Source organism: Apium graveolens, chromosome 1, assembly GCF_009905375.1.
Source record: "Apium graveolens cultivar Ventura chromosome 1, ASM990537v1, whole genome shotgun sequence".
Taxonomy (NCBI): Eukaryota; Viridiplantae; Streptophyta; class Magnoliopsida; order Apiales; family Apiaceae; genus Apium; species Apium graveolens.
This window is the reverse complement of record NC_133647.1, coordinates 200377845-200390602: the sequence shown is the minus strand read 5'-3', so window position 1 is coordinate 200390602 and position 12758 is coordinate 200377845. Positions and strand designations below refer to the sequence as shown.

At 35.7% G+C, this 12758-nt stretch overlaps 2 protein-coding genes across 3 annotated transcripts; one reads left to right on the top strand and one right to left on the bottom strand.

Annotated features, from left to right (window-relative positions):
• Positions 1–5339: 5339 nt before the first annotated feature.
• On the bottom strand, positions 5340–7367 carry LOC141724238 (protein RESTRICTED TEV MOVEMENT 3). Of its 2 annotated transcripts, none has more exons than XM_074526309.1 (6): positions 7199–7367; positions 6794–6923; positions 6547–6707; positions 6122–6404; positions 5799–5965; positions 5340–5632 (listed from the first exon to the last, which is right to left on the bottom strand). In XM_074526309.1, the coding sequence occupies exons 1-6, from the start codon at positions 7227–7229 to the stop codon at positions 5478–5480; spliced, it is 927 nt and encodes a 308-aa protein (XP_074382410.1). In that variant the 5' UTR covers positions 7230–7367; the 3' UTR covers positions 5340–5477. The 2 variants fall into 2 exon arrangements, with proteins under 2 accessions (XP_074382410.1, XP_074382399.1); XM_074526298.1 differs by having other exon boundaries at positions 6122–6413; positions 7199–7364.
• A 2569-nt stretch (positions 7368–9936) lies between these two features.
• Positions 9937–12445, top strand: LOC141678431 (putative E3 ubiquitin-protein ligase RHA4A). The gene is made up of 3 exons (XM_074484752.1): positions 9937–10439; positions 10763–10848; positions 12009–12445. Exons 1-3 carry the CDS (start codon positions 10221–10223, stop codon positions 12241–12243), a joined length of 540 nt encoding a protein of 179 aa, XP_074340853.1. The 5' UTR covers positions 9937–10220; the 3' UTR covers positions 12244–12445.
• Positions 12446–12758: the final 313 nt, after the last annotated feature.

The following is a 12758-nucleotide window of genomic DNA, read 5'->3' as shown; positions in this document are numbered from 1 at the left end:
GTTGAACTCCTTCATGGAGGGTGCGCCCAACTCCAGGTCATGGTACATGATGTACAAGGCCCATGCTAATTTGTATGAGTTTGGGGACAGTTGGACTGGAGTAACATCATACCATTTTAAAATTTTCTTGATGTATGGGTGCAAAGGCGCGCCCACACCCAGAGAGATGAGTTTTGGAGTAAGAACCATCCTAAGAATCCTCAGATTCTCCATATTGAAGAGATGGGGCCTCATCTTTCGAAGAGGACGCGCCCAGATGTCCTCCATGTCATAATATTTTATATTAAAACTGATCTCAAGGTCTGTTGCTATAGAAGTCATTCCAACACAAGCTAACTTGTTCTCTTTCTTTCTCTAAACGTTCTTTTCTGCCTCAGGGAGATCTTCAAGCTCTTTCCAATCAAAATCAAGCTCCACATCAGCTGGCTCCCAATGTTCAAGTGGAGAATCTAATTTTTAGGGGAGATAGGGTATTTTTCAGGTTCAGGGGCGCGTCCTGAACAGGAGACGCGTCTTGAGCAGGCGGTGACACGCCCTCATCAGATTCGACTCTATGATGTTGGGATTTACTGAAAGATGGGATAATCTCATCATCAGTCCAGTCTTCAATTTCTAGGTTAAGAACAGACTGGGAAGCTCTCTTATGCTTTAATTTCTTCTTTCCAACCCTTGCACTTAGAGGAATGTTGTCCATGGATTCAGAACTTGAATTTGACATGATTGAAGTTTTTGATTTGAGGGATTCAAAAGTACGAGCTTCCTCTTCAAGGAAGGAATCTAACCTATGATGTTCAGGTAGCTTAGGGATGAGAGTAAGATGGAATGGTGAATCAAAACCCAATCGCCTGTTGAAAGATTCGAATGGGTGGAATAGAGAAGATGAAGATGCACCCTCACCTTCCGGCTGAAACAAGAAAATGAAAAGCTCAGGGTGCGTCCATGAATTAAAGAAAAGAAAGAAAACAGTAAAGACGCGTCAAAAGAAAGACACGTATGAGCATAAGGGAAAGAAGAAAGAAAGCGGATTAACGGGCGTCATGGGTGTCTATCACGAGAAGTCAGCTAAAGTGTATGACGCGTCCTAGTATGGGAGCGCATCCATTTTATCTTTGTTGGAACAAATTAACCTGTATCAATTAAGTTAGGCAATAAACAAGCAGTAGGACGCGTCTTGTAAGGTAGACGCGTCCATAAGGACTAAACATAGAAGAATTCTAATCGATTATTAGTTAATTTGGGGAAAATCTACGTAAAACCTAGAAACATACAATTGATAATCACATGAGCAAAATATGATGGTTATATATATATATATATATACGCACGTACATATAATTTTGTGATGAAGAACATGAGAACAAAATTGAAGAATGCGAACAGTCTTTTGCTTATCATGGTCGATTTGCTCGACGAAATGAAGAAATGAAAGAAGATTTGCGTACCTTGAAACTTGGGGAGTTAATTGACTGTAAAATTCGAGAAATGACCGGTTGAATCACCGAATTTTTAAGCGAAATTCCTTGCAGCGGCGGAGATGGCGGTTTTGAGGAGAGAGAAAGAGAGAGAGAGAGTAAAGTGGTTGTTAATTATTGGGGGGTATTTATAGAGAAAGTGTGATGATGACGTATGGGACAGCTGTAGCACATCGGCTACTAGACAGTTGAGTTTTTGAATGGCGATCGTATGAAGGACGCATCCTCCTTTAAAGACGCGTCTTGGGGTTGTAAACCAAATTTTGCTAATATTTCTAAGGATTAAAGTTCCAACTTTATTTTCAACTGCGTATGGAATTTGGGGGTAGTTGTTATAGCCAAAATTTGGCATCGGGTCATTTCGGGTCAAGAATGGGTCAATTGGAACAGAATTGGGGCGAAGAGATAAACGATTAAGTTGTAGGATGCAGTGTATAAGTGAGGACGCGCCCTCTGTATATAGGACGCGTCCAATATTGAGTGGACTGTGAGATTTGGGTCGTTTGAAGTCAAGGTTGCCATGCCAAGGGATGTGAAGGAAATTTTAATGCGTCTAGGATGCGTCCAGAACTCAGGGTACGCCTTACATGGGTAAAATTGACAAGGTAGATTGACCACATGTTAAGGTTGCAATACAAGGGAAATGTGTGCATTCCGCAAGAAGAGGACGCGTCATGTCCTTGGGAGATGCATATTTTTGGATGGTTGAGTTTGTCCTCATCTAGAACAAGGCAAAAAGGGATATTTCAAGGACAACGCAAACATGGAAAGAAGAATGGGGATTGTTTTCACTAATGTATTTGTTGCAGGTACTCTTTCAAGAATTTCCTCCTTGAGGCGGTCGAGGAGGGGGATGTCCGTGAAAAGCTAGAAGGCCTCCAGGGGTATGCCTGATGATTGAAGGCCTCCTCCTGTATTCAACGGGTGTCCTCCTTGGGGATGCGGGGTTAACTTTGGTTTGTTCTTTGGGAACTCTGTTCTTGTATTCAATGGGTGTTCTCGTTGGAGAACTTTGAAGTCATCCTGCACTTTGCATCCAAGAGCTTGGGATCACCTATCCTGCTATCTGGTGGGTTATCCTCATTCGGGGGACAGGGAGGCGTCCGGTATTTGGGGTGAGCCGTGGCTATACCTGCGTTCATAAATCAAGGGAGATAACTATAGCGGATTGTTATCCTTGCGCATGGAGATGCAGTATCCGTGAATTCCTACGATTACGGGCGAGCCTTGGGCCTTCGCGGTTGGGCCCCATAGTTGGACATTCTTAAAGCTAGCGGAAGATGGATTCTGGAGGGACTTCTACCAGGCCTAGGAATGAGAAGTCTAAGCTCATTCGATTTCTTGTTCCCCAAGAAATACGTCAGGCTTGATCCCTATATAAAGGGTACGTAGGCACATTGAGAGGGGTAAGAAGTTGAGAGCTGAAAAGGAGCTACCACTTGCCCTAATCAATCTCAGCCACTAATCAACATACAACCACCACACACCGCTTGATTTTCCAGCAAAGAACCACCGTCACAGATCTTGATTCCGGTGAGAAATCTCAAACTTTGTTATTACCAGATTCCTCCATCAACAATTATGAGTCTTACGATGAATTTGATTGGGGAGTTCAATGGCGAAATGAAGGGGATTCATTAGCTCGTTATTTAGTACGAATCAGTGAAATGACAGAATCAACAAAAATTATTCAACACGCTTTAGAAGGAATTCGGGGGGCGGCGCTATGAGAAATTAGAAATCTGGCGCTTTAATAAAGTATGGGATCCCGAATAGAATGATTTTGACTATCAATTTATCAGTAAAAAATCTTTTCCTACTTTTGAATTGTCAAATCAAGAACTTATGTGAGAGTCGAAACTCTTTACAATCTTACAAATCGTATTTACATCAATGTGGTAAGCTAGGAAGAGTTATAATCAAACAACATTAGCCAGCCGCTCCATAATTTGTTATGAGTAGGGCTAGTTATCCCAAATATCTTCCCCAAAAAATTTACCAAATGACGTGGCTGACACATGGCTGATTTTGATTCGTGGGTGCATATAAATGCACGCAGGGTCTCATATTATTATTAGAAAAGTTGTCAAATATTCAGATTACACATCAGATTTGGAAAAAATTTTGGTATAAAAATTTGGGGTTTAGCATTTTCCATTCGTTATTTACGCAGAAATAGCTATGTTATGTTAGTAGACCATTCTTTGGCAGATACAAATGTTAATGTATCTGGACTCTGGATAAGCACAGAACCAACCAGTGGCTAGTGGCTGCAACACAAAAAACATATCCATTCAAGTCATGAAACAAAGTGCTATCTTGAAGCTCACGAATAATAAATTAAGAACAATATTAGGTAACTCAAAAATTATACTAACATAATTATAAAATGATATGAAATAATAAATGTCGAAATTTGATGTGACATGACAAGTGTCGAAATTTGATTCGTGGACGCATATGAATACATGCGATTATAAGAAAAGTTAAAGCGTTTAAAAATAAAATTGTAACAACATTTGGGACCTTTAACAATTTTCATAAATTAAATCTTAACAAATACATCTTAAATTTTTATCCAAAAAAATCATATTTAACCTGTTTAAAGATTTTCCAAACATCATTTAATATGTGTTTTACATTAAACTTAACAAGTATATCTTAAATTTTTATCCAAAAAAAATCATAATTAACTTGTTTAAAGATTTTCCAAACATCATCTAATATGTGTTTTACATTTAATTGTCAGTATTTACGCGAATAAAATATTTCCAAGTTGTAATTATGATTTTAAGATCCATTTTATTTTGTGTGCACTCATTTCGGTATTTTCAAGAACAAGACATGTACGGTTTTATTAAAATTCGATTAATTTTTTATATCATATTTGAATTTATTATTCGATATGTAATTTAGAAATAGTTTTACAAAAGTTTTCTTGCTTATATATCATTTTGACATTATTTTATTATTCACTAGCAATAAAAAAAAAGTTTTAGCCTAGGGGTGGTCGTTTATATTTATCAAATTTATTTTGAAAACATTATGAAAATCATTTTATCAATTTTGCAAACTTAAATCTAGTAGTGTTTTAAGATCTCACTTGAACTTAATAGTGCTACATATTCCAGTGTTTTGTATTTGTCATTCAGAATCCCATTTGAACTTAGCAGTGCTACATGTTTCAGCAAGTCAAATTTCCAACATATTCTATTAAAACTAAATATCTTTTAATTTCCTCCCCTAGCTTATCACTTATATTGTAGATATTTATATTCATTAATTTATAAAGAAATACACATTTCTAATCTTTAAAATGGTTGCCCTCATGTATATTCAATGGTCACGCATATTCAATTTATTTGTGTGCACTCAAATTTAATTGTTTTGTTTACCGCGAAAGCACAAAATTTTCATTATTTAGTTTTAATTTTATAGACATTAAAATGACATGTTATCCTACTAATCATACTGCAATCAGTTTCTTACATGATTGAACTCTTGTATTTGGGAATTGACCCTTTATAGTTGGTTAGGAGATTACAAAAGCAGCAAATGTGCGTAAATATGATCTGATATACAAAGATAATTAACACATGTTCATGTCTTTTGCTTTTGATACATTTGGATTCTTGACATTTGATGTTAGTTTCCTAGGAGAGTGTAGAAAATTATGAAGGCTCGCCTGATTATGTTTTTCGTAGGATTGGATTTGCTATTCAACGAGATATTGCGGCGCAGTTTGTTTCTCGTTTACCTCGTACACTTGTATAGATTTTAAAAAAAAAATATTAATTTACTCAAAAAAAAGGTTGAGACTTTGAGCACTTGACTTGATCAACAAACAATTTTAATTAAAACAAAAAATGTGAAGAGGAGTTCTTATTTGTGTTTTCGCCAATCTTTTGATACATGAACTGGTAAACTTTGAACATTAATTTCTTTACAATCTTACATATTTCTTCTCGAATTTACATCAATGTGACAAGTTAGTAAGAGTTATAATCAGACAACATTAGCCACTCCATGAATTGTAATTTCTGCCTCTACAGAGCAGCTATCTTTTGTTAGCAGACCATTCTTTGGCAGATACAAGTAATCAAGTGTTATGTATCTTGACCATCCGGACTCTGGATCTGAAGCACCGAACCAGCGAGTAACTGCAACACAACAACATAACCTCACATTATTAGTCTGAAGCCACATTTCGATATATGAAACTCAGAAACAGCTTCAATCTTATGTTCGTTATATTGTTAAATGACCAACTTTACAAAACAACTGGCTTAATTTGTATGTCAAGCATCTTGGTAGCTTAGGTAATACCTTTTCCGGAGATATGTCTGCCATTTATTAGGTCTAGTACGCGTAATGTGAATTCTACCAGTACTTTAGAACCAGGGGAAACTGATGCAGGTTCAGCCAAAGCTACGTATAACGATAGATGAGTCCCCGTACCATTTCCTTTTCCATTGGGATACATCAGTATCTTCCTGCACAAATAATTCGCGCAAGATGGTTGCATGTTATTGTACATTTTCTGATCCTTTAAATGTTGGATTAGCTGCAGCTCTAATGTTTGAAATTTCATACATAACAAGTGCAGATAGACCAAAATATGAAATGCTGATAATAAATCATGATTGTACCATTTGTAGTCTCCTCCGTTGAATGCCCTGGACTCCTGAGATAATTGATCTAGTTTCCAGAACTCTTCAACTTTCCAAGTGTGCTTGTATGTTATGGCTTCTTTAATCATGCTTAAACACTCTGATTTCCCCTTGCTTGTTTCTTTATGGATAAAAACCTCGGCTCCAAACACACACGAGTCTTCTACAAGATATCCATTTACTGCGTCGCTAAATGCTTTGTTATGGATAAATTTATCAAATCCCCATTCTAGCTTCATTCCATGAAATCGTCTACACTTTCCTGCAGAAGCTGGTCAAGAGGCCTGGTCAGTAATCATGTTTGTATTGTATGCAAATAACTTCTAATGAATCTTATGCCCCTAATTAACTTCAATTTCTCTAAAAACCGCTAGGCAGATCAAGGTAAAATTTTCAACAATAACCTTCAACTGTCAGAAAATTGTCCTTGTTCTGATCAAGCAGAAAAAGTTTAAATGTTGCAAACACTTCCCAACCGGGACGAAGTGAAGTTGTTTCAGCCATGGCAATGTACACAGATATATATTCCTTGACATTCTTGCCATCGGGGCAAATCACCAGCTTCCTGCAGGGACAAAGAAAAATCAAAATGCTGTGAGCCCGTGACATAGAAAAACACATAACAACTTCACAATAGGGACACTATTATACCATTTGTATCCTCCAGCTTCAAATTCACCTGAATAATATTTTTCTATATTATTCTTAGTTAGCAATGAAAATGATTTGATTCTGACTGTGTAGTGAGTTGGTGGTAAGTCCGAGATTGATCTCAAAACTCCTGCAAGTTAAAAGATGGACCAAGAAAATGATCAAATGAGGTAATGATAAAATAGAAAAATATCGCAAAGCACATACCAGAGGCGGAACCAGAATTTCAAAGGGATTCAGGTTTAAATTATTCATATAGGGTTAAATTATCTACTAAATTTTGAAAATCGAGTTGGGACTGAAAAGAAAAATTAATGATTTTTGAAGGTCAGGTAGCTCAAGCCAGCACTCCGGGTTCTGTCACAGATACCGACAAAAACACTATGAAAGGGTTACGGTGAGTACCATCTTGGTCGTTAAGTGCAACAATTGCCATAGCTAGATGATTCACAAAATAAATAGAAAAATCAGACTGAATTTTAGTTTTCGATACATTAAAGGATAGCAAGTTTTTTAGCTTTATACTAGTGTTCAAGGGGAGTAAGAATAATGGTTAGCTTTAACTTGTGCAGAGTTGCAGCTGTTTGTCTGTCTAACAAGTAACAAATATTTTCATAAAACTTATTGAAGTAACAAACTTATTGTAACTCGAGTAGCAGTTTTAATAAGTTATCATTTTATGTGTCCAGGTGACTAAAAGTATATACCTTTTCGCTTAGTCAGGATTAAGCAATAGCATAGTACAAGGCACCTTAAGAAAATGTCACGGAACATTAACATTGGAGAGATAGTGATCTTTTCTATCTAATATAGTAGTATGTTTGTGCTCAACTGCATATATAGGTGAAAGCAGTTCTTGCTGTCGGGTGTTTGGTTTAGCATTCATCGACAAAACAAGTAGATAAGCCAGGTTATAAAACTCGGAAATCAGTTATCCTCGATCGTGTCCTCAGAAAATCTGAGTAATCAGTTGAATTTCTGAGTGCTCGGACAAATCCAAGTCGATTGACGTCTCATATCAGAGTACTCATCCGAGTCAACTGATTTTTACGTACTGCTTGTAAGGAAGTATTAATTTTTTCAATTTACAACCTTACACGAAGATATTGAATATCCTTGGGTTTATATGTTGGTAAAATTGTCGATGATTCTAACGGTTCTAACGGTTGCAACTGCAACAATTAAGAAAGAATTTCCAGCCGAAAATATTCTCAATAATCTAATATATAAGATCTTATTTTTTATTTTTTTGAGCCGAACTAGAGCAGAACGTGCCAAATGCTCGGCTCGAGCTCATTAAAAAAAAATTCCGACCCCCCTTATATTCGAAGCTGGATCCGCCGCTGCAGTCACCCTCTACCTATATTACTGCACCTCCCTTTCCAAAAGTGCTTAGCAACCAGTGCTTTAGTAATCTGAGAGTGAAAGTTGTCATGTTAGGATAAGGTCTCAAGTTGTCAATGTAATGGTGATCAATAAGTCCACTGTTCAAGGTAGCTATATAACATTAAATAATATGATTGTAAATATGAACACTCACACTCCCATATCTACATGAAATTGAGATAGTGATAGATAAATATGTATGCTTGGTTTCCACTAACAATATCTAGGTATGATACGGGATCTTGATTACAAGTAGGCTAGTGTCATCTCACTGCTTACTAATAGTCATGTTTTTAACACTTTCTACTAGTAAATTAGATGGCTGATTTATGATAATGCATTTTCTTGTTTATGATGATACATCTAGATTTTCTTTGCACTTTTATGTATTATTTTGGCCTAGGATGTCAAATATCTTAACTCCCTCGGTGACGAGTCGCCTTCCGTGGATTTGAAAAAGTGAAATTATTAGAATCTCATAATCAATCTTAAAAGATTTGAACTGGAGATCGCTTCTGATTTGATAAGTTCTAAGTTACTTTTAAAAAAAATGTTGAAAGTGTTGGAATATGATATAAGATCCGGTTGGGGTCTTGCTTTAAACCTTAACGATTTAGATACACTGGTTAATTAGCATTGATTTCGAGTGAGGCTATTAGAGAAAAGGCCTCAACCGGATCTTATGTCATATTCTAACAGAAAGCGTTACCAGTAAGACTTCAATTAAATTCTAAACGGGGTTATTGAAATTTATGATGCTGTGAGAGTAATCTCATGGACTTTGCAGTTCCTTTCATATTGAAGTTGATTCTAGTTAATCAAGGTAGTACTACAGCACTACTCTTATCAGAATGCTCACTTTATCACATCCAAAAAAGTAAGAAGATAAAACTCAATCCATATTATTATATTTTCTTCCCAAAGGTTGCGCTTGTCTTAGTCAAGCTGACTCACTGTTATTAAAGTATAAAGATCCACCTGTGTCTCTAACAAGGTCGAAGTTCTGGGAGAATTAGTAATTTAACATGATACCGGAACTCTGTTGTTTCGAGGTCTTCAATTCAGAGTCTTATAGTGAGAGCAAATGTAAAAGCATGAATCCAGTACTTCTCTTATTGTTTTTTTGTTTGATAGGTCTCTGAGACCCTTTCGATGACTTCTGGTGTGTTGAAGAAATGACCTTCTATCTATCTATCAATTTTTCAGAGAGTTGTCATATAAAATTTCAAATGATTTGTGACATGATATATGAAAATATATCATACATACATGTTCCGTAGAGACCATACTAATTTTCCGGAAAACTAGTACTCATTTGTCACAGCATGATATATGCAAATATATCATACGTACATGTCACGTAGAGTTAGAGATCATACTAAATTTCCGGAGAACTAGTACTCATATGTGACATGCTCAATATCCCCGTCTTGAACATATTTCAGTTTCTCAATCTTATAATTTGGCAGGTAATAAGGTACAGGTATGTTTCTATTTGGTTTCTTTTATGTCAAAACCATTTTGATCCATTCTAACTCCCTGTAACTTGCCTTTCAATTTGGAGGGAATATAATTTACCAGGAAAGGCATTTGTTTTGCCTACCCATTTGGCAATTTGGGATATATTAAAAATGAGAGATTCCTACCACCTTTTAATTAATTAATTAACCAACCAACAAAGAATAATTAATAATTGATTAATTTAATTAAGCACTGAAGGTTAGATACTATGATATTTAGCACCAAATAAAGTTGATGAAGATGGATGGACAATAGTTCTTATAAATGGAGCCATCTTTAAGTGGCCTGTCCCATGCAACTAAAAGTTTGATTTTACAATATTTTTGTTTCTTTCCCTAGCCTTTACAAACAATTCTTAACATTCTATATATGTGCTTTATAGTTTCTACATATCAACTCAAAATATCTTACAAACTCTACCTTCTCAATAGCTTAAGTACACTCACCATTATAGAACAAGAACCTTGATTTGTGTCTCTTGTTTTTTTTCTTTGGAACATAGATTTGATAGATAGTTTGAATGGGGTTTGATCCATCTCCACACCCTCCTCACCTTTATTCACAAGCACTCCAATTGAAGCTTTACCAAGCTTTTATTTTCTCAATTCCTATACTTTTCTCTATAATTTTGTTCTTGTTGTTTTACTTGTTTTATCTTAAGAAGAGAGCTTCTACCTTCTCACATCCTCCGCCGGTGCTGCCAAGAACTCTTTCTCAGCCACCTCCCTTCATCATATCAGTAAGTCCTCTCTCTGCTATATATGTCATGTAGAGGGGAGTCACCAAAGAACGTAACTCTTCATTCTCCGCTCTTAAACAAGTGCTGAACAATTGTTCTCACGATAAAACGTCTCCTTCATATAGTGCGACCTATTTCAATCATAAAACTGATATATTTACGATGTCATCACAAATATTGAGGATTTGATCTGTGATCACATACATATATGATGTTACAATATTTCTACTACATTAAAATGCCCACTATAAATGTTTTAGAATTACATGAAGAGTTAGTATTTACTAATAACTAAGCTTTTGTCTATTTTGCTACATTTACAGGTATGCGAAGTTGGCTTGAAAGAAGAACTCAAAGAGAAACTTCTTACAGTAGTATTTGATGAAGAACTCAAGGCAAGGGATTCACTGTAAGTTGGACATTTTTCCTAATATCTATGATGAATATTGTGTTCATTAAGTTTGTTAATAATTAGTCCATGTGTTTTAGTGAATAGAATAAGATTTATCTATGATCAAATACCTGAGGGCGATTAATTATTCAAAAACAATACTAGTTGCTAGTTTTATTTTGCAGGCAGATGAAGGTGAGCTAAAAGTTATTGTTACGTTAAGGTTTTAGAGCAATCAGTTACTTAACAGTTATATAAAATTATTTTATACGATATAATTATAAAACATGGACCTTGAACTACAGCTAGAAAGGCAAACTGTTGTTATTTTAAGGAATTATGACACTAAATTATAAATTAACATGTCGAAAAGATATATGGACACCAGATATACAGTCTCTGTCTGTTGATGTAGATTTACACAAGACCAGTGTTGAACTATGTCCATCATTTATATTCTCCACTGGAAAATGGATGATTACAAAATTGTGAATATTGACTGCACATACAATTTAATCATTCACGATATTATTGATCCGTCTAGCTCAATATGTAATTTATTATAAGTTGAAAAATGTATACGTAAATATGTCATTAGCAATTTAAGAATCCGTAAACTCTTGGTGTAGCGGTATCTATCTCGTCTTTTTTACCTGATGTCGAGGGTTTGAACCTTGTGAAAGATAAAGCGGGTGTGTGAGCTTGACCGAGGGCCCTGGAGAGGGGCCGTGAACTTAGAGGCTACTGGTTTGTCTGATATTGGTAATATGCTAAAGACAAGCTGCATGTTCACTAATATTTTAGCATGTAGGTATTGATCTTTCTTTTAGAATAACAGTTAGAATCTCTAATAACACCCACTATTTCCTCAAAAGTGCTTTCAAATAATGATGGTGAAGAAAGCAGAATATAAGATGAGTGCCTTTGGCATTAAAAAGCATATATGCTCCTTACATCTACATCATCATAATTTGATAATTATATTAAGGAAAAAGTTGCACAGCTGAGCACTTTAATTAGATAATGATCTAATTATTAAACCTTAAAACGAATTGATTACTAATTATTAAATTTCTTGGCTTATGTGTTATTATAGGTTAGAATCTGTGTGATGCACGAATTTGTTTACGATTAAAGAGGTTGAGAGTTCGACTAACCTTTCAGAAAATGTTATGCAGATGTTGTGTATGCTTGGGAGAATTTGAGATGAAAGAGGAGTTGATGCAAGTGCCATCCTGCAAACACGTGTTCCACAGGGATTGCATTCGCCACTGGCTTCAATCCAACAGCACATGCCCGCTTTGTAGATGTTTAGTATTCGTCGTTGACAAGACTAAACTTGTACCTTCCCTACCACAGACATCACCAGCACTACTCCCTCCTAATCCAGTCCAACCTGCAACTACAAGCTAATCTGGCAGATTAATAGTAAGATAGCTAGCTAATTAAGCCGGTCTTCTGTGTACTAGACGATTATCTGCACGTTTCTGTAGGTGCTGACTGCTAATCATCATCTGCATAATTTTGTAGGTTTTTACTAGATTTCTATGCAAATAGTACACATTTGTTTAGATTTAGCAGTTGTAAGAACAGTGCTATTTTTCCCGGTTCTGGATGAAGTGCTATTGAATGTATCTTATGTTACGTTCTAAAATAGTAAGTCCTAAATTTTGCATTTGATCTTATTGTAGCTAACATATGTATGGAAAGATGCCAGTAAGGCAATAACAGAGTGACGGCTTTAAAACAATGGTCAGAAAAAAGACCAGTTTATGTTAGAAAATGAAAAGTTTGAGGCATATTTTATATATGTTCTTGATATGATTTCCGGAAACTAACACTTGGAGGTTGTTCCTTGATATGAGGACTTAAACTTTCATATTTGGATCTAAGATATTTTCTTAGTGGAATCCATGAATATATTGAGA